The sequence below is a fragment of the Bos grunniens genome, chromosome 9, assembly GCF_055505025.1.
Source record: "Bos grunniens cultivar Pamir isolate PY7600 chromosome 9, Bosgru_T2T1.0, whole genome shotgun sequence".
In the NCBI taxonomy this organism is placed as follows: Eukaryota; Metazoa; Chordata; class Mammalia; order Artiodactyla; family Bovidae; genus Bos; species Bos grunniens.
Genome location: NC_141173.1, coordinates 94,655,598 through 94,681,772, shown reverse-complemented (window position 1 = coordinate 94,681,772; position 26,175 = coordinate 94,655,598). Strand labels below are relative to the sequence as shown.

General features: G+C 38.2%; 1 protein-coding gene across 25 annotated transcripts in view; it reads right to left on the bottom strand.

Annotated features, from left to right (window-relative positions):
* Positions 1-26,175, bottom strand: part of ARID1B (AT-rich interaction domain 1B) — a 435,290-nt gene that overhangs the window by 125,699 nt on the left and 283,416 nt on the right. For all 25 annotated transcript variants that reach the window (XM_086318501.1, XM_086318510.1, XM_086318502.1 and 22 more), the window contains one exon: positions 1,782-2,025. In XM_086318501.1, coding sequence (XP_086174627.1) covers positions 1,782-2,025 — 244 coding nt within the window. The remainder of the gene's footprint in view (positions 1-1,781; positions 2,026-26,175) is intronic.

The following is a 26,175-nucleotide window of genomic DNA, read 5'->3' as shown; positions in this document are numbered from 1 at the left end:
AACAGTGAAATAAAACTTTCAAAATCCCCAACTAGAATGCTAAATATATGTATGAAAACCACCAGATTGTGAACTACCCGTATTAGGGATTTTAAATGAAAAACTAAAATATTTTTGTATCTCAGAAAAGTTTTCATTTAGTTTACTAAGAAAAGTCTTTCTGATGCAATTCAGAAAAATGGGGTCAGTTCACTGACAAATATAGTATTTTACATATAACTTTTCAATGTTTAGGTAGGTAAGACCTCAAAAACCATCTCAATACCAAAAATTGTCTAAGGAATTCTGGAATATAGAGTAGTCATAGCTTTAAAAAAATTAAAAGCAGGTAAATCCAGGTTTTATTATTAAAACAACCATTATAAGGACAAGCAAATATTTTTGAAAGAAAATTAAGATGCCTTCAAAAAATATATTAAAATTATATGTAATTCAAAATATGCATCTTGGGAACATAACATTTAGTCAAAAAAGCTAAGTGGAAAAGGACCACATATAGTTTTACATATGTAACTATACTTCATGATTTGCCCAGAATCTTCCTGGTTTACATATGTTCTACTGCAATTATTATTAGCAACCCTTATAGGCTCAAGTCTCTCAACGTGGCTGATAAATTATATAGTCATTTTTAATGTAATACATTTCTATAAAACTCAAAACTAAATGAAAATAACAATATATACTTCATTTATACTCTTTTAGAACCCAAAATAATCCAGAAAGAATGATTTAAAATACATTCAGAGGATATCTGAGGCAGAGGAGAGGTATAGAGCTGAAGACAGGAAGGAACACACAGGTAAAAACAACAACTCCAGCTCTTAAATTGGATGGTGAGCCACGAGTACTCATTCGATAGTTGTTTCATAATTAGCATTTTTCATATGTTCTTATATGTTTATATACATATACAAAACTTTTATTTAAAAATAAAAAGAGCAAAATAATAAGATGGGGTAAAAATTACTATCCATGTTTTTAAGATAACAGAATAAACTATCAGAAAATTTATCAGCAATTCAATAGTAATTCTGACAGATGAGTAAAAAGTATTTTCTGGCAGCCACCTACATCATGCTAGCAAAAGTTACACAGAAAAAAATTTACATCTATTTGATGGATAAAGGAAAGCTGGTTGATATAAGAAAGAAAGCTGGAATAGGATGGGGCAACTGACAAATAAACAAACAAATAAATAACCCCAAGTATATGATAAAGGAAGCAAAAGATTTACAAGAGTATGAGTACGGAAACAGCTAATGCAAGAGGTTAATGGAACATGAACTTCTTCTATCAAAACTAAAAGGTAAGAGTTTGTATAAGTAACAAGGCCGTGAACGTATGCTGGCAAATTAAAACAGTGATAAGCATGAACATTAAAAATACTGTAGAAAATAACTTCCACAGTAATCTCACCTTATCAACAGAGGATCTTATTTAACAAAATCACTACGAAACATATCCTAAGAGAATAAGTAATTTTTTGGTGTAAGTTAAGGTAAACATGCAAACTGAAAGTAACAGGTGATTTTACTAAATCAGTGTTTATATTCATTAGTTGAGTATACTTAGGAACTAGGATGCTTGTATGCTTTAGTTGAGTATACTTAGGAACTAGGATGCTTGTATGCAGTTATACTCCTAACTTCTAATCATGGTCCCATCATTAGGTTTTTAAACAGTAAAAACATAATAATAATGGTATGTATGTTTTTATTGATGAAAACTAGGTCTGTATTTATTACAGAGTAAAATAGTAATTATTAAGAAATGAATACCTGGAATACTGGCAGGAGAAATTGGGCCAGATCGTGACTGGTTACTTCCTACAGGAGAGCCGACAGGAGAAGGCGATGGGCCCCCAGGGATGCTGGAGAGATGGGGAGATGCATGCGGAGAGAAAGGTGACTGAGCTGGGTTGCTCTGATCTCCTTGGCTGCTCGTGGACCCAGATGCACTGACTGCTGAGCTCAAAGTTGCTTCCGTTCCCGTGGGGAGGTCATCAATGGAGCCAGACAGGTCCTAAGGAGGAAAGAAATAGCATGCATTGATGGAGTAACACATATTTGGACAAATACCTATTCAAAACACTATTTGAAAATCTTAACCCTAACCTTTCAGAGTTTTTCTAGAGAACACCCCAAATTCAGAGCATGGCCACTTGTTATTAGAAGACTTTAATGAGGTCTCTTATAAGTTAAATCCATAGGATCTACTCTATCGCTAAAAAGTTTGTACCTTTCATTAAACTGTCTTACAGCTTTCCTTTAAGCTGTCAGCACCTAGTCCAACAAACCCGTCAAAGACTCACAGGAAAAGCATGCTAGGTGGTGATGTACCTACCATCTGAATGGAATGCCCGATTCATACAGGATCACTTCAGTAAACTAAAAACTAAAGGCTTTGGATCCTCCTACTTAAAGATCAATATTGGAGGGCTATCTGAATTTCAAAATATGATCTTCTAATGTAATAGCAATCCAAACTGTAACCTAACTGTAACCTAACCTTGTGGGAAGAAATTCTGATATTTTAGGTAATGCAAAAATTCTCTTTTAAATAGAAGAGTGATGTGTATTTTTATCTGGTATGATGAAAATAAATCCCTTTGAAGTTATGTTGGCAGAAATGAGTCCTAATGTTATAACTTACTACCTTTTTTTGAAACAGTCATTTGTTTATTAACTCTAGAAAAACAAGAGGTACCATACCAGAAGGAAGTGCAACCAAAGTATATTATTTGGCCTAGCAGTGAACACTGAGTACTGGTATAGTATATGTTTGTATTTGTTGTTGTTTAGTCGCTAAGTCGTGTCCGACTCTTTTGCGACCCCATGGACTGTAGCCTGTCATGCTCCTCGGTCCGTGGGATTTCCCAGGCAAGAATACTAGAGTGGGATGCCATTTCCTTCTCCAATAACTTACTTTTTGTAACAGTTTTAACCTAAACAAACAATCTTTAAGATCCTGTAACTTTACCATAATACCCTCTAAGGCAGATATTAAAACTCCCATTTGACAGACATAGAAAACAAAGGTCAGAGAGTCAAGGTTACTGTTACCAGTTACAACACTGAGGACAGACAGCGCCTCCAAAGATCATGACAGGAGAGAAGAGAAACGAGAAAACTGTCCTCTGAGCCCTCATCAGAGTGAGAGGAGACAGAACCTCACGGCTGGACACAGAGGTCCCAAATGGGGTTCCCACCAACAGGAGCTCTGTACAGTGCAGGCCCGTGGCAGTGGCGAGGCTCCCACATCACTGACTCTGCAAACCGAGATGAGACCTGGAACTAGGTGCTGAATGAGCCCTAAAGGCTGAGAAGCAGGATAAAAGATATTTGTCTTGATAACTTAGAACTAAATACTGCAGAATGGGATCAGAAATACTAGGTCATGGTATTGTCTGTAAAGCAGATTCAACCCTAATTGACATCTTCCACTCACACAATTTTATCGTTTAATTTTACCTCACTGCTTACCACTGGGACTGCTAAAACTAGGGCTCTGGAAACTGATGGAGGAAGATGCTTAGGACCTGAAGAATGAATGTAGACCAGGCAGTGCAAAGGGGGCCACTAAAGCAGAGCTGGTTAGAGCTCTTCAGGGTACCCCAAAATGTCACAACATAAACTCAGGATGAGGATCCAAGACTCCTAGAAAGTTTATCTATTAACCATATATCATACAATTAACTTTTCTCTTTTTAACAGCCAAATTGCCAATGATTAAAAACATACTAAAGAATAGCTGATGAGATGAGAACCTCACAAAAAGATGATTATAGAAAAGCAAAAATTTCTTATACTAAGAAGAATAACATCTAAGTAAAACACAGTAATCTTCAATGTCATATAATTGAGCGTATGAGTGAGAAACCTAACAGTAGCAAGTGATTGAAAATATAACCCCTAGAAAAAGTATCATCAGAGCTCCAAAATAAAATGGGACAAACAGAATCATGTTTTCAGAATTCAGAGAAAAAAATATATTAATATAAATATCTCTACTTAAGGCACATGAGATGGATGGTTTTGCATATATTCAGCAGATAAAACATTGTATTCAACTTGATGACTGGGTTCAACAACAGTTCAGTTCAGACTTTCAGAACTTTTTGTGAAGCCAGGTAGAAACAGAGGAAGAATATTATGCAAGAAAAATACTACGTACAATGTAGAAAGTATTTAGTTCAGTTCAGTTGCTCAGTCGTGTCCAACTCTTTGCGACCCCTTGGACTACAGCACGCCAGGCCTCCCTGTCGATCACCAACTCCCGGAGTTTACCCAAACTCATGTCCGTTGAGTCGGTGATGCCATCCAGCCATCTCATCCTCTGTCATCGCCTTCTCTTCCTGCCCTCAATCTTTCCCAGCAACAGGGTCTTTTCTAAGGCTACTGGAAAAACCATAGCCTTGACTAGATGGACCTTTGTTGACAAAGTAATGTCTCTGCTTTATAATATGCTGTCTAGGTTGGTCATAGCTTTTCTTCCAAGGAGTAAGCGTCTTTTTATTTCATGGCTGCAGTCACCATCTGCAGTGATTTTGGAGCCCCCCAAAATAAAGTCTGTCACTGTTTGCACTGTTTCTCCATCTATTTCCCATGAAGTTATGGGACCAGATGGCATCATCTTTGTTTTCTGAATGTTGAGCTTTTTGCCAACTTTTTCACTCTCCCCTTTTACTTTCAACAAGAGGCTCTTTAGTTCTTCACTTTCTGCCATAAGGGTGGTGTCATCTGCATATCTGAGGTGATTGATATTTCTCCTGGCAATTGTGAAGTATTTACACTTTAGCAATTAACACAATTATCTGACTTCCTCCAAATAAAACTTAAGTACACACATGCAGAGGAGTGAGGTGCAGGCTGACAGGGACCACAGGACAGGATTCCACCCATTCCTCTTGCTGCAGGGTGAATGCTGGCCTCTCTCCAGGTGTAGAAGATAGCTGGGTCCTGAATAATTCTTTAAGTACCTATCCCCAACGTATTCCCTTCCTAACCTGATATAAAGTGAAAGTGAAGTCGCTCAGTAGTGTCTGACTCTTTGCGACCCCATGGATTGTAGCCTACCAGGCTCCTCTGTTCATGGGATTTTCCAGGCAATAGTCCTGGAGTGGACTGCCATTTCCTTCTCCAGGAGATCTTCCCAACCCAGGGATCGAACCTGGGTCTCCTGCATTGTAGACAGACGCTTTACCGTCTGAGCCTCCAGGGAGTTCACAAAAGTGCAAAGGGGCACACCTGTGGGCTCCACAAAGCAGGGCATGGCAAGCTATGTGAGGACTAAAACTAAATCCTACCTATTGTGGCTCCACCCATAAGCCACACATTTTTAAATGACTGAAAAAAAAATCAGAAGAGTAATACTTTGTGATACATGAAAAATATTTGAAATTCAAATTTCAGGGTCCTGTAACATCTTACTAGGACATCTTATAGTCACAGCAATTTCTCTGAAGTGCTGTCTATGGCTGCTTTGGGGCCACAATGGAGACCTGCATTGAGACTATGGCCCTCAAAGCCTATAGTATTTACTTTCTGGCCCTTATAGAAAACAGTGCTGACCTGCTGTATCTAGTCTGGCCTCTCATGTCTTTGCCTCTTCCATGGGGAAACAGGAGGAGGACAGACAGGTCTCAGCCGAAATGCATGGTGACCTATGTGCACACAGGCTTCACCAGGAACAGGGAATGACTCCACATTCATACCTGTCTGGAAAACACTGACTGGGCGCCAGATAGAATTCTCCTCTTTAGCGGTATCAGACTAACTCAGGGAGCCCCTACTTAAGAATGGGTGGTGGGCTCTGTGTACAGACACCTATTACCTAACAAATGTGCATTATTCATAAATAAGGGTCCATCACGTAAGAATCAGTTGGGAGGAAATACGCCTTTCATGATTTCTTTAAAGAAAAAAAAAAAAAAAACTGGTAGGTAACTAGATATAAAATCATTATTTTCTAATATACTACAATATGGAATTCAACAGAAAAGATGACACAGATTCAATTTTTAAAAAAAAATCATTATTTGAAATTAAATAATTTTATGCAAATCTTTTTTCATAAAAAACAAACTGTTACTTGGAAAATTTAAAAATTCTCTGCACTACCTATAAATTCCTTCCCTGTTCTCCCTTAAAATTCTGTTATGGTTGAAAAAGTGACACGGATGGGTGTTAAGAGAGCTTCATTCAAGCTGCAAAGGCATGAAAAACATTTCTGTTATTCAACAAGCTGATCAAAGAAATATCAAGAGAAAAATATAAAAACGGTGGCTTTCTTAGTGTTCACAAGTCATCAGAATTTCAGTGCTGACTACACCTCAGTGTAACAGAAGAGTAATAAAAAGGTATAATTTCTGTATTACTGTTATACACACACGTAACTTTTATATGTAAATTACAGGGAAATATTCCCGCCCTGCAGATACTTAGGGTATCCATATGTATAGCTATCTTAAAACACGTTAATAAAAGAAGTTCAACAGTGGTTTAAACATTCAGCCTAGTTAACAAAGAAGCTCTGTAACGAATACCCCTCTAGAGGACAATTTAGTCAGCAGGGCACCAACTCTATTCTTCTTTTCTAAGTACCATCAGATCTATGATGCCTGTAAAGAACAGAGAGACCTTCCTGCATCTCATTCTAAGCGAGGCACCTTCAAGCTACAGTGCCTCCATTTGTCTTGCTGGGAACTGGCAGACAAGGTAATTGCAGGGAGGACTCCTTTAAGGGGCTGGAGTCCCTCTGCCCCACAGCATTCCTTGCATCCTCCCTCTTTACTGAGGGAGTGAAGGGTAAGGCAGTGGCTTCATATGCTCATGCATAGTAAATTCGGTATTTTGCCATGACAATCTGATTTGATAAAGTCTTGCTATCAAGTTGGGTTTTCAATATCTGACATCACTCAGAATACTGAATACTTCCAGCATACCCCAAATAATACAGTCCCTACTATCAATGGTTAGTTTATATTTAGAAAATCAATGCTTTTTTGGGGGAAAAGCTTGTTTTACTTTAAAATGTAATTTAAATCATAGTTCCCCACAAAGACTTGCCCCTCTGTAACCATCATCCTTCCACCTTCAGCCCATGTAAAATTTTCATTCTAACCTAAGTGACAAGTACAAGAGATTTCACTGTGCTTAGAATGAAATGCCACCTGAGAGCAGTAACAATCCTATCAGACTCCGACAAGAGAAACACTGATGAATTAACATAGAGCAAAGATATGTTCTGATTCAACATGATGGGCCAGGGCAGTGATGACAGAATGTATAGAACGAGTGCCAGAAAGGAGCACAAGAGGAATTTTTAAATTTCTACAAAATATAAAATAGGCATACAACATTAAGTATAAATATAAATACAAATTGTACATGATCCTTCCTAAGAATATTTTACATTCATATATCATGACTTCACTACATCTAGAGACCTCTTTGGTTTTGATGGTATTCAGTTTATCTAATAAGTCAGCTTGCTAAAGGATAAATTCAGTCAATACTGGTGATGTCTTACTGTCTTGAACTGGGAATAAGTCAGAAAATTTTACTCCCTTGTTTAATTAAATAAGTGGGTTTGTGTTTTTTTTTAAAGCAGATCAACTCAAAAATACTCTCAGCTATGGTTCTTAATACAATTAGTTGACAGTATTATATCAGCCACTGGTAGAAAACTGCTAAGCCTCACATGAACTGGGCATCTCTTGCTCAGAAGAGCCCCAAGAGAGTATGAGGATAAACACTGAATTAGAAACAGAGAAGATATTTCAATCAATGAGACAAGTTCAGGTCTCTTGTTTAAGGGTTTTAATAGGATACAGTTAATGATTTCTCACTGTGACTTCCCATGGGTTTGAAGCACAGGTGAAAATGCCAGCTCAATGGTCTTTAAAAAAGTCAGTTATCTTCAAAAGCAGAAATAGTGTCTATTCTCCTTTTTAGAATATTGAGTATGAAATCCTGGCATGTAGTTTTTCTTTCTCTCTCTCCAACTAGGCCCTAACTTTCTTAAGGACAATGCTGAAGAGAGGAGGATTTGACCGGTCACTGATGAGTGTCACTGAATTTATAAGCTTTACAGTAAAATACAGCTGCAAACACCATACAAAGTAAGCCAGCACATGCAAACACTTCTAAATATTTACCAAAAATGCTCTAATGAAAATGACTGAGATTGCCATTAAAATTTAGCAATGAATTCTTGGCCCTCTGTTTCCAATTACCATTCCGGAGGCCAAGCACCCAGGCTCATTAGATGCTTAGCTCCTTGGAAACACACTGTAAAATCGTTTCATACCCTCCAACCTTATTTCAGAACTATCATTTTGGACATGTGATACAAATACACCTTGAGGTTGATATTAGAATTGAGCCAATAATTTGACTGACATATATACACAAAAAGAACAACCTCACAGTGACTGTTTAACTTCCATGATATTTGTAGGCTTCTTTTCAGCACAAACCTACATAACAGTGTACTTCAAGACATCCACCAAAGTCCCTGCTGCTTTCATTTGTCTAGACAGCAAATGAGTTAAAAGCTCAGACTTCCGGTGTAAAGGAATTAAAAATGGAAAGGCACAGAAAGAATCCACGAATAAAATCCTACCAAGCACTAAGTTTTAGGCCTGCAAAGCATCTTCTTACAAAGTTATATAAATATGTATCTTACTTTCTACTTAAACATATCCAAATAACAAATATTTATCTTTTCATTATATGTGATGGTGGTTTACTTGCTAAGTCATGTCCGACTCTTACAATCCCATGGACTGTAGCCTGCCAGGCTCCTCTGGTCCATGCTATATACAATTCTTAGCCTTAGTATGTATGATGTCAACTGGAAAAAAATGTTTGATTCTAATTTAAAAATAGTCACAAGATCAACAGATGACAAACTCATATCCAAAGCCAGGGATAACACAAGGAAAATTAATGAGTCAGAATTCATTTTAAGAGAGGTAGCCAATAACCACTTTTTGGGGAAACGACTTTCACCTGATTCATTTGCATCCTCTCTTAAGCAAAGATTCCTTGACTGGTAACTTTCATTTTAAAGGGATATTTACAAGATAATTAGCTGAACTGATACTTTACAGAAACAGGATTTGGAATTAAGCATGCTATCATAAGCAAAAAATTTTATAATGATTTTATTTCCTTTGATTTTTAAAAACTTTCCACCTAAATAAAAGCCATCCACAAAGTTCCTTCGGCTAAAACCCCTGATATCAAACTGCCACTCTAAATTTAGAAGTGGTAAACAATATAAGTATGAAATATGCATCATGTAAGGGAATTTTTTCCACTTCACAGGCCTCAAGCGGACCCTAAATTATTCTCAGTTTTTGAAGTCTGCCCAGGGAGAGTCTCTGCTCTTCTGCTATTAATAGCAGACATTATGTAGAGTAGGAATAACGACAAATAGACTCAACAAATAGTGTTTATCATATTGTGCAAACACAGTACAGTCTTGAAGTTAAAAATAACTTGGTAAGAAAATTTATATTTATCTTTTAGTTGTATAGAATTTGGGAATAATTTTCATCTGTAAATAGCATTGCCCTTCGTGGTTATAATCCTGGGACTACCCTCTCAGGTGATGATCCTGATGATTTGATGCTCAAGATCATGATCTGATGATTTTTAGGGGTAACAACTATAACCACAATTCTCTATAGCAGAGATACTATGTGCATTTTCTTTCATGAGGAGCCTACAACATCTTGTTAGCTCTAGCCCATTGTTCCTGCCATTCAAAATGTTTTTTAACTTTTTCACTGTCTGAAATAGCCAGGACCCTTCCTGACCTCAAGTGAAAGCCCCAAACAGTGCTGAAAACACTAAAAAAGATTCACATGTGAATAACTGCCGGCCCTTTGTTATTTAAGAACAATGAAATCTTAAAGAATATACTTAATACAAATGGAAGACTACTGGTGATACTAAAGCTATATAATAAAGTGAGAATACTAAATAATTTGAGGAGGGATATTTGTACTGTCTTAGGAACAGCCTCAGGCAGGCAGGCCCTCTCTAAGGTTTGCATACGGGGGTGTGGGATGGGTAGGTGGGAGGAAGTAGGGGAAAAGGTAGACCATTTTTTCATGTGGATGACATTTTACAATTAAATTGGCCTGCACAGGTGGTCTTGAACACTTCAGCGTCCTTCTTTCATGGAGTATCAATGGAGACAGAGAAACAGCTAAGCAGGTTTAAGTTCTACGACAAAGCAGAAATTCTGTGATGGATGGGTGACTTAACAAGTGTTGTGGAATACAGAATGGTAGGTCTTCAGCCAGCTCACATCAGGCCAGGGGCTGCTGTCTGTCACGGGTCCAGGTGAGGAGTGATAAGTAGAGAGCAGAGAGAACCATGGGTGCAGGCAAAATCTATGGGAGACTATGCCATGTGAGAAGGGGGAGGCTGGAAAAGCAGAATGAGTGAGGATGCAGCTGAAGAGGCCACCCAGGGACAGTTGTGAATGACTTCACAGGCTCAGGCCAAGGAATATGGACTTACAATTTTAGGAATTAGGGAGCCAACAGAGGTCTAAAAGGTGAGTTCCAATATTATCAAACAAGGAAAAAAAAAATACAGTGTAGTGCCAAATGAGAAATGTTAAACATTGTAAAGCAAAACAAAACAAAACCCAAAACCCTCATGTTTTCAAATGTTTATGAACACAGATTGCTTTAAACATGATTAAAATTGCAGGTACCATTCAAAAATAAATTTGTAAAATATTTTTTAAAAATCTATACATTTTAGTACTATATAAAACTTAATATATAGGTGAACAAAAGCAAAAGTGCTTAAATAACTATAGCCTGGGTTAAATATTAGTGTGGTTTCTAATTGGAAAATTTCATGAGCCTACAGTCATCTTACTTCTTTCATTTATACTTAAGAATCAATGGCTAAAACAATTTTAAGGATACAGATTTTACCGTTAAAATGGCACAACAATGTCTAAAGACTACTTATGAGTAACAATTTAACAGATTATATTCTTTAACTGCATATTCTATTTCAAAACCAAAATTCTGAAGACATCTAGTCTCAGTTCAGTTCAGTCACTTAGTCATGTCTGATTCTTTGCGACACCATGGACTGCAGCACACCAGGCTTCCCTGTCCATTACCAACTCCCGGAGCCTGCTCAAACTCATATCCATTGACTCGGTGATGCCACCCACCATCTCATCCTCTGTCATCCCCTTCTCCTCCTGCCTTCAATCTTTCCCAGCATCGAGGTCTTTTCTAAGGAGACAGTTCTTTGCATAAGATGGCCAAAGTATTAGAGCTTCGGCTTCAGCATCAGTCGTTCCAATGAATATTCAGAACTGATTTCCTTTAGGACTAACTTATTTGATCTCCTTGCAGTCCAAGGGACTCTCAAGAGTCTTCTCCAACACCACAGTTCAAAAGCATCAATTCTTTGGCACTCAGCTTTCTTTATGAGAACTCCACGAACAGTATGAAAAGACATCTTAGTTACACAGGAGGAAAATGAGCTCATGCCACGCAGGCACAGGGATGTGGGTATGTGGGCTTATGGTTTGGTGCTTTACAAGTATCAACACCAGGTATGAAACTGTAAGTATGAATGACCCATGTGCTTTAAAAGCAAACTGACAAACTAACAAGATCTGTAAATATGTAAGATTTAGAGTTTGTCTACTGATATGAGGTTTTATTACTGAAAGTATATCATAAATCTTTACAGCAGAAAAGCAATCGACACCATCTTTTGCATCTCTCAAGGTAAAAAACAACTATTGTATATCTTAAAAGTACAGTGCTTAGCACATAGAAATTCTGAAAATAAAAGTTAAAAACAAAAAAGCATGAACCCTCAAGAGACCTCTATTTCTTCAGTATACAGCAATGAAATACTTCAATAAGACATAGGAACTGCAAATAAATTAGCAACTTGAAAAACAAAAACAGAAAAAAACATAGCTCCCAAACTGTACCAGGTCTACATGGAGTAACTGGAAGTTCTGCTGTAGAATTAATACTAAAACTTCATTTTTTGACATTTTACCCAGTCACATGAAGCATATGAACATACATACTTATTCTACATACTTCACTGAATTTTTAAAACCTTTTGTTTTGAAATGACTTTAGCCTCACCTGGAAGCAGCAAAGACAGTACTGATGTTCCTTCACTCAGGTTGCCTTAACGCTGACATTTTACATGGTAACCAGGGCACATTTATTAAAACTATGAACTTGAAATTGGTGTAATACTATCAATGAAACTACAGACTTCATTCAAATTTGCAGCCTTTACAGTAAAGTCTTCCTCCTGTTCCAGGACACATATCACATTTATTCACCTTGTCTCCTTAGTCTCCTCTGATCGGTGACAATTTCTCAAATCCTTCCGTGTTTTCCACAACCACAACACATTTGAAGAGCACTCCTGAGGTATTTTGTAGAATGTTCTTCAATTTGTGTCTAGTGTTTTCTCCTGGTTAGGCTGGGGTTACGGATTTAGGGGAAGAATACCACAGGAGTGATCAGGTAATACTTCTGTCAGCACTAAATGGTAGTTGTTGCTGTTCAGTTGCTAAGTTGTGTTGACTCTTTGTGACCCCATGGACTGCAGCATGCCAGGCTTCCCTGTCTTTCATTATCTCCCAAAATTTGCTCAAACTCATGTCCACTGAGTTGGTGGTGCCATCCAACCATCTCATCCTCTGTTGTCCCCTTCTCCTCTTGCCTTCAATCTTTCCCAGCATCAGGGTCTTTTCTAATGAGTCAGTTCTTCACATCAGGTGGCCAAAGTATTAGAGCTTCAACTTCAGTATCAGTCCTTTCAATGAATATTCAGGACTGATTTCCTTTAGGATTGACTGGCTTGATCTTACTGCAGTTCAAGGGACTCTCAAGTCTTCTCCAGCACCACAATTCAAAAGCATCAATTCTTCTTCCAATTGAGATTTCATGACCATAAAACATTGGAGAGAGAAAAATACACACTCTATGCTCTTCCAGACACATGTAGAGGAATGTAACTTAGAATAACCACTTTAGACAAAAATTTATAAGCATTTTGTAAAGCTGAAGATGCATTTACCTTATGATCCAGGATGTCCACTCCTAGGTTTATACACTGGCACACACACATATGGAGACATATGTAAGCATAGTAGCACTGTTTCAGTATTGTATTGTTTAAAAAAAAAAGGGAGAGAGAGAGACAATCTAATTTTCCAGTGATATAAAATCAAGAGATCTATTCAGAATATGGGGTACTATACAGCAATGAAACTGAATGACCTAGAACTAAAAATGTTAATATAAACCTCACAAACAATACTGATAGAAAGCTAACCAAAACTCTGAATGTGGCAGTATGTATCTGACACAGAAGAGAAGGCATGGAAGAAAGGAGTGGACTGTAAACCTGGTGGTGGAATTCAGGCCAGAGCAGCAGCAGGAGCCGGGATCAGAGGAGGCGACAAGAGAGGCAGCAGCACCATCTGTGGATCAGAGGGAGAGGCTGCTCCAGGGACCTCTGCGCGCGGTACATTCGAGGAAGCCCTGCTTCCCTCGGAGAGTCTTCCATCACCACCTGGTAAGGCCTCCCCGGACATTTACACCACCAGAATGAGCTGCCCAGCCCCTTCCTCCATGGTCCTGCATCATACGTATCTACTACAGAACTTCCCAGGTCGAGTTTTAATGAACTGTCAGCATTCGCTACAATTGCAAACTCTGAAGGAGGACCACTTACTTTCAGACTTTGGCTTTGACCACTTTGACACTGACCATGGGCAACATACTTAACCTTTCTGTGCTTCATACTCCCCTTATCTATAAAATGGGGGAAATGCTAGTATCTGCCAACAAGAGATGTTGTGAGAATTAAATGGGAAGTTATACGTAAAAGAATTAGTGCTGCAGCATCTCTGTAAGTGTGAGCTGTTATCACTAGTAACCATAGAGGAGAGGCAGTGGGTTAGAGAGCCTAAACCACTGAGTCACTGGGGATACAGAGCCAGACCGCAGCGTCAGCAGAAGGACATGGCTGCAAAGTGAAGAGGAGGCTGGGAATTGCACCCTTCCCCAGTTTCCTGATCCCGGTCGGCACTGACCTAGCCGCATCGAACATTCATGAGCTCTGAGTAAGATAAAGACTGCCTGCACTGTGTTTATGAACACAGGTTTTCAACAATAATTCTAACAATGAAGTTATAACAAAATTATAGTACTGGAAAGTGGTTAAGGAAAATAACCATAATGACTCACTACTTAAGGTAAAGTTTTTACATTTCCATAGGAATCATTTTTAAGACTTCTGAGGGTTTTAGAAAAAAGTAGAGAATTCAAAAAAAATCTTTTAACATAGTCAGCCTGAGTAGATTACAGATGGAAATGTTGTGTAAAGGCTATTGTTGTACCTTGACCACCTGATGCGAAGAGCTGACTCACTGGAAAAGACCCTGATGCTGGGAAAGACTGAGGGTGGGAGAAGTGGGAGACAGAGGATAAGATGGTTGGATGGCATCATCAACTCAATGGACATGAGTTTGACCAAACTCCGGGTACTAGTGAAGGACAGGGAAGCCTGGTGTGCTGCAGTCCATGGGGTCGCAGAGACAGACACGACTGAGCGGCTGAACAACAACAATGAAATTCAGTACATGCAACACTCCCCTCAAAGGCAAACTTAAAAACATGAATGTTTCCTCATTTTCAGTTATGATTTACAGACTCAATGAGATGAAAGGTTGTTTTCAACTTTGTACAGGGGCAGCTGGTCACTTAATACCTCAAGTGCTAGCACTAAGGGGCATTTTATATAACACATCTTCCTAAGAACATATAACCATTTTATAATGTATTACTTCAAAACTACTTTTCCAAAAGAGGTGCTTATAAACCTACTCAGAGTTTCAGACAGAAACTTCTAATATCAATAATACTAATGATGGTGACAGTGATGATGATTATCAATAGATAAGGGCCTGAGTTAGGTCTTGAATTTTAGCACATTTCACATTTACCCACACTATCTAAGACTAGAGATCTCAAGAAAATTAGAGATACCAAGGGAACATTTCATGCAAAGATGAGCTCGATAAAGGACATGGATAAAGGATATGGACCTAACAGAAGCAGAAGATATTAAGAAGAGGTGGCAAGAATACACAGAAGAACTGTACAAAAAAGATCTTCATGACCAAGATAATCACGATGGTGTGATCACTCACCTAGAGCCAGACATCCTGGAATGTGAAGTCAAGTGGGCCTTAGAAAGCATCACTACGAACAAAGCTAGGGGAGGTGATGGAATTCCAGTTGAGCTATTTCAAATCCTGAAAGATGATGCTGTGAAAGTGCTGCACTCAATATGCCAAAGTGCTGCACTCAATATGCCAGCACATTTGGAAAACTCAGCAGTGGCCACAGGACTGAAAAAGGTCAGTTTTCATTCCAATCCCAAAGAAAGGCAATGCCAAAGAATGCTCAAACTACCACACAATTGCACTCATCTCACACGCTAGTAAAGTAATGCTCAAAATTCTCCAAGCCAGGCTTTAGCAATATGTGAACCATGAACTTCCTGATGTTCAAGCTGGTTTTAGAAAAGGCAGAGGAACCAGAGATCAAATTGCCAACATCCGCTGGATCATGGAAAAAGCAAGAGAGTTCCAGAAAAACATCTATTTCTGCTTTATTGACTATGCCAAAGCCTTTGACTGTGTGGATCACAATAAACTATGGAAAATTCTGAAAAAGACGGGAATACCAGACCACCTGACATGCTTTCTAAGAAACCTATATGCAGGTCAGGAAGCAACAGTTAGAACTGGACATGGAACAGACTGGTTCCAAATAGGAAAAGGAGTACGTCAAGGCTGTATATTGTCACCCTGCTTATTTAACTTATATGCAGAGTACATCATGAGAAACGCTGGGCTGGAAGAAGCACAAGCTGGAATCAAGATTGCTGGGAGAAATATCAGTAACCTCAGACATGCAGATGACACCACCCTTATGAAGAAAGTGAAGAGGAACTCAAAAGCCTCTTGATGAAAGTGAAAGTGGAGAGTGAAAAGTTGGCTTTAAGCTCAACATTCAGAAAACGAAGATCATGGCATCTGGTCCCATCACTTCATGGAAAATAGATGGGGAAACAGTGGCAGACTTTATTATTTTGGGCTCCAAAATCACCGCAGATGGTGACTGCAGCCATGAAATAAAAAGACGCTTACTCCTTGGAAGAAAAGTTATGACCAACCTAGATAGCATGTTTAAAAGCAGAGACATTACTTTGCCAACAAAGGTCTGTCTAGTCAAGGCTATGGTTTTTCCTGTGGTCATGTATGGATGTGAGAGTTGGACTGTGAAGAAGGCTGAGCGCTGAAGAATTGATGCTTTTGAACTGTGGTGTTGGAGAAGACTCTTGAGAGTCCCTTGGACTGCAAGGAGATCCAACCAGTCCATTCTGAAGGAGATCAGTCCTGGGATTTCTCTGGAGGGAATGATGCTGAAGCTGAAACTCTAGTACTTTGGCCACCTCATGCAAAGAGTTGACTCATTGGAAAAGACTCTGATGCTGGGAGGGATTGGGGGCAGGAGGAGAAGGGGACGACAGAGGATGAGATGGCTGGATGGCATCACTGACTCGATGGATGTGAGTCTGGGTGAACTCTGGGAGGTGGTGACGGACAGGGAGGCCTAGCGTGCTGTGATTCATGGGGTTGCAAAGAGTCAGACACTACTGAGCGACTGAATCGAACTGAACTGAACTGAACCTCCCGACAGAGCCATTTGTATGCCAGGCAATGGTATTACTGTACCTCACACTTACAGGTAATTATCCTGTTGCTTGGACCATGTTCTCAGGTCACCAAGAAGAATAAAGAGTTTTCTCTGATGACCACTTTAGTCTACCTTAAATGGTCTCAAAGAAGGTGTAAACAAATTAAGAGATAGGATTCTGAAAGGCAGAATGGTAAAATTCACATTTCCTTTGCCTTCTAAACCCTTTGAACAAGGGAGACACCTTAATAGCCTGACTCGCAAGACCATCACATTGCTGAATTCCTCTTTATCCCAGTAAATCATAAGTTTTGATATAAAATTGGACTCTTCAGCAACCTAAAGATCTTTGGAAAGTGCAATGACACCTCCTTCTGAATCTCTGCATCTTATTCCCCCCTTCTAATGACTGGCTTTTAAAATGCATTTGTTAGATGTTAGTTTTGTTTGGAATATTTTTATTGTATTGGGGGTAGGAAGTTATGGGGAAGCTGGGCTCTGGGACCACACCCTGGCTGGACCCCAATCCCAGCTCCTCTCTCACTGACTCAGAGGACTTGGGCAAACGACTGAGCGCCATCAGCCACAACTTCTCATCTGTATGCAGCACAGGCACAACAGAAATAATGACCTCACAGTGTCTCACGGAGAGTTCAGAGAGGTAAACGGTGTATATAAAGCACTAAGCATGAAGCCTGGTGCCAGGTAAGTGCTCGTTAAATATTTATTGTAATGTAGGTATACATTCTGGAGTAAGGGCATTTTGAAATCAAGTCCTGGCTCCACCAACTTCCCCTAATCTTGGGCAAGTTACTTAACTTCACTGAGCCTCAGGCTCACCATCTACAATAGGGGAGAAATATTAATTATGCCATGGTGAAAATTAAATATAATTATAAAAACTAAGCATACAGTAAATGCTCAATAAATAGCTACTATGTATGTAAGTGCATACATACACATTACCATATACACATTTCAAATACTTAACACTTTTTTAAAAACCCTGTTTATCATGTAAAAATACATTTTCAATACAGAATAAAGAATTTACAAATGACTTCTAGAAAAATATTTCACTTATAAGCTTGATGAGTATAACCAAATCTCATAAATAGCGAAAATATTAGTATTTTCAGAATAGATGTTAACACTTAATACAAAAGTATATGGTAATAAAATAACAAGACAAAGTTGGACAAATAAAAATTATGCTCCTGTGCACAGTTTTCACATTTTATCAGGGTAAGATATTTTAACAAAAATTTCCTCATGGTCTTCATTAGCAAGTCTGCTTGTACATAGTCAGATGGCCAAAAAACTTTAAAAAAAAAACCAGCCTTTATGCAAACAGAACAAAGCAAAAATATAAATACTGATTTTAACAGTATGGCCTTATGATACAGAAGTCCCAGACTGACACTGTAACCCCTAAAACTGAACACTCAACACACACAGACATGGGTGCTTTTAGTTACATGGGTCTTGCAGAGCTGGTTCCCCAAGAAGCTGGTACCCTGAACTCAAGGAATCTCAGAAGAAACAGAAGTCACATGCCTATCAGTATTTCAGAGAGAATCTAATACGACTATAAATCTGTCATTGTTGGCAACACTGAAGAAACAGGACCGGTTAATAGGAAACCACGGAATACCACCCTGCTTCAGGTTTCTCTGTTGTCTATGGTCTAAATAACTCCATACAGAACACTGCCGTCAAGGGTCTTGTTGTTAAGAGTTACGTGTTCAAAATTATTGATTTCCTTTTACTTCCAAAGAAAACTACAATTTTAAACACAATTCTCTTTGTGAATTGATGTCTTTAAATCTCCCACTTCATTTGGAAATTGTAAAAGAAAGCAAGCAAGCTAAACAGGATCTTAAAGTACCGAAATGGAGTTTAAATAATAACTTAAGTGTCATAAAATTATAACCAGAGGTAAATTTGTTCTGCTGAGCTCACTTTAACTTGAGAATGAGTAACCATACGTGGCTGTTGAGGACTGACACTATGGTCCACCAGTTTGCAGAATGTGATATGACTTTCTATGATCTGTCCTTGTGCTAAATACACCTGCCTCTTGTCTTTCTGTATTCCATTCTCTTCTGAATTATCCTCAACGCTGCTAAGTAAATAAGACATCATGTTAAGGAAAAAATGGATTTTGGCTCCAAGAATAAAAGCAGTATATTTTTTAAAGCATGCATATAAAGATTGGTGAAAACTACTTATGAATTAAATAAAAGAGGAATGAAGGAAAAATGTAAAACTACAACAAGCATAGCAATCTGTTATGAGCTGAATGAGTGCCAGTTTGTGGGCCCTGGGGCTCGGTAGGATTTCTCCATACAGTGCCAAACTCCAACAATATTGTTATGGTTAGAAAGGAATTTCTCACAAGAGCTAACAAAGGCAGAAGGTCATAAATAAACCCAGCAGGATTGCCTTGTCAGTTCTCATTATTAGCGCTGCAGGCACTTGCTTTTCTATGGGCTTCTTACAGGTTCATTTAAGTGTAAAAGTTCCTCCTCGAAAATTCAGATACTCATAAATAAAATGGTTCTTAATCTAGCAAAGAAAAATACTTGAAAAGTAAGTAAGAAAACAAGTGAGCAAGTAAAAAATATAAAAAGGACAGAAGCATGGCCAGAGGCAGAGCTCAGCCGGGCGTTTCTGAGAACTGAAGCACCTCCACTCCTGGCCTTCGCAGCTGAGCAGTGACCAACGGGACACTCTGCTTTCTCACCACAATAATAGTCTGCAGAATTCTATCTGGGCAGGAAATGAAGCTGAGCTCCTAAACTGATGCTGACATGTGTTATAAACTGAGGAAAGCACAGCTGTGTGATCATTATTACAATTATGAAGTGACATCTACTGTTAACTTTATTTTACTGAGGACTTTTAACTAGTAAGAAAAAAGGGGGTACAAATCTACTAATGATAGAGATGTTAATTTTTAGCAAGTAAAAAATAGGAATGTATTATTGGGTCTTTAAAGCTAAACATTACCTTTTACATAAGACAAATCTACATCTTAAGAGCTCTAATCAATGCTTCTCAATAAAACAGGAGATTTAGGTTTTTAATATTTAAAATATGAGATGAACATCTCAATTCTCCCTTAATTCTATGTCCTTGTATTCTAAAAAGAGCTGAGAACATCAAATCTCCAATTACCTCAATACACATATTAATTCAAACGAGAAAAAAATCTGATAAACTTGATTTCATTTCCTATTGACTCAAAACAAAAACAGACTTCAGTAACAGCAATAAAAACATACTACATGGTGTCATTTATTTTCTTTTAAAAGAAAAATAAGATAAATATCTTAAAATAATATAAACAAATAAGAAATCAGAAAACAAAAATCCTCAACAGTGCTGCTATTTAAGTTAACCAAATTACAACACTGTACCATATTTCCTTCTAGTCTTTATTCTAAAGTATGGCAAAACAGCGTACCTTTAAGCATATGTATCTTTAATTAAGCAAAACTAAAAAATGCACCAAATGACCTACTTGTCAGCCTCTATCAAGAAAATAAACATTTTGTTTCCCTGATGATTTTCCCTTTTATAATTTGTGAATTTTTAAATTTAAAAAATTCTAAGCATCCTACATCATCCCCTTTAAGAGAATAATTCAAGTTTCTAAGAGTAGCAAGTTGTTCTTGGAGGCTAGGATGCTGGAAAACCATTTTGTGCAGTCAGTTAGTTATAGAAACTGGGCTATTAGGTGCTGGTGTGTTACAAAGAAAGGTATGTTTGCAGAATTACTTTTCACTGGCTTGCAGCCTCTCATTACCTACCACTCATGATTATTAGTGTCAAGCTGATGTTGAATTCTTCACAGAGAAAATTCTCCATGTTTGCTTTAGATACTGGCAATTGGTCTATGTTCTCAGCATTCACAGAGGATTGCCCTTGACTAGCATAACATTACTGGTCCAAGAAACATGAATAAACGCTGAAAAGAGGAGAGTTTAAACGTTTCAAGAGTGGTAAGAAACTGAGATAGGCCTTACTTTACACTGGTGGGGAAAATTGGGCTTTTCTATAGAATGTTTCTGACGGAGCTAAGTTACTGCATTAACTGTAGCCTATATAAGACATTTGTGGAGTTAAATTTGCAGTGGGCTGCAAACATCAAATTACATTTTTTGATCAGTAATTTTATAACCAAGTCACCCATGGTTGACAGTATTAGGCCATAAAATGTTCTCAGGAACGTACAACTGAATATTCTGTTAACAGTAATAACAAGGTTCCCAAATCTGACACCCTTAGGGCACGAGTAGTGTATAAAAAATAAAAGGACCTATTTCTAGACTTCAACAGCTAACACATGCTGCTGCTGCTGCTGCTGCTGCTGCTAAGTCACTTCAGTCACGTCCGACTCTGTGTGACCCCATAGACGGCAGCCCACCAGGCTCCCCCGTCCCTGGGATTCTCCAGGCAAGAACACTGGAGTGGGTTGCCATCTCCTTCTCCAATACATGAAAGTGAAAAGTGAAAGTGAAGTCGCTCAGTCGTGTCCGACTCTTCATGACCCCATGGACTGCAGCCTACCAGGCTCCTCCGTCCATGGGATTTTCCAGGCAAGAGTACTGGAGTGGGGTGCCATTGCCTTCTCCGAACACATGCTAGTATTAGCCAAACTAGACTTCATCAAGTCTTAAGAGTTGTTGAGGCTCGTTATTTAATATTTCAGGTACAAATGTGTTAGGAGATAAGTAATAAAATGTGGGGATAGCAAAGTTTGACTCCTTTGGAAGAGAAACACTTAAGATGGACTGTCATGAACTGTACAGAATTTTCAGAAGTAAATGAAGCTTCAGTAAACATTTACTCCTATCCTGCATTTTTATTATACAATGTAAAACCAAGGTCCAGAGAGGCTAAATTAAATTATGCACAGCTTCTATAGACATAGACTACATTATAATGCAGTTTTCGAGGTATATTCATTAAAACACAACTACTGACATTAATACCTGAGGCTTCCCAGGTGGCTCAGGGTAAAGAATTCGCCTGCCAATGCAGGTAGACACAAGAGACACAGGTTTGATCCCTGGGGGGAGAAGATTCCCTGGAGTAAGAAATGGTGACCCACTCCAGTATTCTTGCCTGGAAAATCCCATGGGCAGAGGAGTCAGGCAGGCTCCAGTCCATGAGTTGCAAAGAGTCAGACAGGACTGAGCATGCATGCATCATGACGATACTGATAACCTCATTTAAGATTTCAAAGGACAGAGTGTGTGTGTGTATGTGCACGTGAGTGCGTTACTCTTTATGAGAGCACACTATATCTACTTGAGCACATTTTCTAACAGTTATTATTTCACATTATGTATCTAGGTACATGCCTCTATCTCAAAATCTCCTGTTTCACTGAGCAATAAAGATACGACTTTGTAAGTGATAAAAAGAACAACAACATGCAAAACCATGTAGCAGAGATGTCCCAAGATGCACGACAGTAGGACAGTTTAATAGGTTCTTTGGTGATTTAAAACAAATCTTTTATTTTCTAATTTCTATCTTTTGCTGAGCCTCACAGAATGTTTTCTCTAGTTCTCCAATTTTTTGTTCACTCCATCTCCTTGTGGGTGAATCACAATAGCTGATACACCCAAGTCCATAAACCAAGAATCATAAAGTGGCACCTCAGAGAGCAGTACTTCCCACGGCCACAGACAGAAAGCATATACCTGGCCTCTTACCTTGTGACCTACTCTGGGCAGGATGTCTGCCTCTAACACGGCAAAGGAATGCACGACTCCGTTCAGAGGGAATCCGAACAGTAATAAAATAAATGTTTGGGGCTTCCCTGGTGGTTCAGTGGTAAAGAATCTGCGGGCCAATGCAGGAAGACTCGGGTTCGATCTCTGGATCGGGAAGACCCCCTGGAAGGAAATGGCAACCCACTCCATTTTGCCTGGGAAATCTAATGGTCAGAGGTGCCTGGCAGGCTACAGTCCATGGGGTCACAAAGAGGCAGAAATGACTGAGCGAATAAACAACAACATTTTATCACATAAACTGACAAAGCAACTGATTTTTTTTCATTCTGGCTACTGATTACCCATAGGATTCACGAGCGTGAAATAGAAGAGGAGCAAATTGTGAAGACAGACTGTTTCGTGAAATCATAATCCATGAAGTATACCATCTGTGATCTAGCACAGTTCTCAACCTGCAATGGATCCCCAGTGCAATCTGATACGGTAAACAGTTTATTTTATAGAGTTCTGAGTTCTGAAGTATCTATAATTGTTTTAGGTCTTAAACATATGGGATACAGTACAAACTAAAATTAAATTCCTGAGAACAGTGAAATTAACTGAATTTATGGAAAAGCTGGCCACGTATTACATCTAGTAGATGTACAATTACATCTAGTAGAACAGAAAGAAAGAAAAGGGGGAAGGAGAGAGCAAAAGACAATGAGAGAAAGTAACAAAGGATAGGAAAATAGAAAACACAGTGTAACATGAATAGTAAGTGTTTAAGCAGTTTCTGGGTGAACAAAATGAGTACACTCATAACTATATGTGCAAAATAAAGCAAACAAAGGAGAGAAACTTGGGGCAGACCTGGCAAATAATAAATACTATTTAAGATTTACCCTTACGTTGGTAAGCTAAACATCAGGGAAAACCTGACATATACATTTGGACAGGAAGCATCTTTGTGAGAAGAAAAAAAAAAAAAAACCCTTCTGCACAGATGCAGCCCCTAGTCCACGGTGCCTCCGTTGGAAGAAAACTGAGCCTCTTTCTCAGGTCTTGGGAGGTGGGGTGGGGGGACTCTGTCTAAGCAGAGTGCATCAGCCTGATTCAACCTAATTATTTTAAAAGTACTTTTATCATTTAAAAAAGTTATTTTCTACTTTTAAAAGTAGTTGCTGGAAAGAACCAGCAGTTAGAAGCTTGGGCTTTGTGGGCTGACCCTGGTTCACTTCGTATTTCACGCACATAGGAAGTTGTTCTGGTCATTAGAATCAAGATTTTCTTCATTTTGATATTTAATATTACATATTTTAAAATCAGTATCTATTACTTAATGTCAGGAGACAATTTAAAACTCTTAGATTATATATAGTCCTCAGAAAATGTATATATACAAGAAAATATAACATATATACATATATATATAAGAAAATACATACGGAGGAACAGTTAAAACAAAATTGAAAAGGACAACTATAATTTCCCTTTTTTCTGATATTCTTAGTAGGTAACTGGTGAACTACTGCTTTTCAATGCAAAGGAAAAAATACTCTCTTACGTGACACCCATCACTTCTAAAATTTCTAAAAAACTGATATTGATATAAACTCCTTGAATAGGTATGTGTTCTCTTTGCACAAAACTTTTGACATTTTTAAGACTGTTTTCTGTAGTGAAACTAAATAAAGAATGGATTACCCTTGGTGCCCATGGACTCTGAAGTATCACTGATGATCATTCAGGATAATGGTAATCCTGGGTGGGGACTGAGAAGTAAATGGAATGATGATGCAAAAGGGACAAAAAGTATTTCCAGGGCTCTGGTGGGGTTTTTTGTACTGACTGATTGCGTATTGATTACGTGTGTGTTCACTTTAGCAAACACATTGAGCTGCAAACTTAAAATTTTTGCACTTTTTTGTACTTCTGCTATACTTCCACAATATTTATATTAAAAAAACTGACTTCGAGATAACAACCACAGTCATTTGTCGTGACACTGCGGATAAAGGCAACAACACCCACCACCACCACAACAAATCACCCATCTCTGGACTCCTGCCCATCCTCTCTCATCCTGATAGGTTAGCACCGACATGTGCCAAGCTCTTTTTCAGCATTCTCCCTGAATATATGACCTGCTTTCAGAAAAGCAAGAGTCCAATTTAAATGGAAGTTCCTATGGGTAGGTAATGGTTTGACCCCTGACCCCAACACCACAATTGTTCCACTTCTCTAATGATTTCCCTGCAGGGTTCATTTACCAGTTCTGGGTCAAAGACCAACATGGCCACGAAGTCAAAGACTGACATAAGCAGTGCTTGATGTATCTGGAAATAACTACAACATAAAGGCACATTTCATCAATTAAAGATGGTTTTCAAATTTAAATAAAAAGAAGTATAAATGGTATACAAGTAGTGAATGATACATCCCAATTAAGGTACAGAATTGGTAATCAAAGTAGTTCTAGCTTAAAAGAACTTTTTTCCCCCTTTATTACCTTTAGTATTATTATATTTGAGAGCATTTTCCATTTGTCTCATATTTTCCTTTAAATTTTCATTAATCTGAATTTCTTTTAACTTGCTACACCACATGACTTTAGCATGGTTACAATGGATTAGACAGCAACTTAGAAATATATATTTCCCCAAATATGACAAAAGCTGCTCCATAATCTTTTTGCTTAAATACTTTATACATTTCAGATATGAAAATAGAACTACTTGCAAATAATAATTTCTTTGTTAGCTTAAACAAACTACTTCAGTAGAGAATGTGTTAAAGTTGGTGCAAAAGCTATTGTTGGACTTGATGACAGAGTGATTATTCAGAACTGAATTCAGTTCTCAATTAAAAAAAACCCAAAAGACATGTAATTCCTTCTAATGTTTATTTGTACAGAAAAGGAAAGAAAGGGAGAAGACACCAAAAAGAAGCAGTGGGTGAGAAAGAAGAGAGAGACCTCAAGGTAAAAGAGGAAGACAAGGTTCTAGTGAAAGATTGGGGATTACACTGAAAAAGCAGAGACTTGAGAAATATCCCTTAAGTATGTTTCATTCGGGTGAGTCAGGTGATGATGTGGGGACAACGGGGCATGATACTCTTCAGGCTAACAGTTGCTAAGGAAGCATTTGGAAGACTTTTCTATGAATCCAGCCAGCATTGAACATTTGCCACTTGACTAACTTTGAATTGGATTACAAGGACTCATGAATGAGGAGGTCTGGAAGGGTAAATTAAAACAAAAGTCTTCACTGTGAACAACAATATATTCCAAACACAGAAGAAATGCTACAAAGAAGGTTTACACATAATTAGAAAAACAATACAGACTCTAAATGTTATCTTTTGATCTTCAGTATTACAAGTAGACACTGCTAAACAAGCTTTCTTAAGAAATGGGCTTTAGATTCTCAATGTCATAAATACAAGAAAAACAGTTAATGCTGTTGAATGTTATGTAAAGTTACCTTAAAGAGCAAAGTAAATGCCCAGGCTTAGACACCTTCCTTTAATCATACAAGTTAAACTGATCTACCTTAAAAGAAACTTAACTGATCAAATGAGGGGCTGACGAGCAGTAGAAGCACAGAAGAAGAAAAATCACAGAGGATATACAAAAAAAAA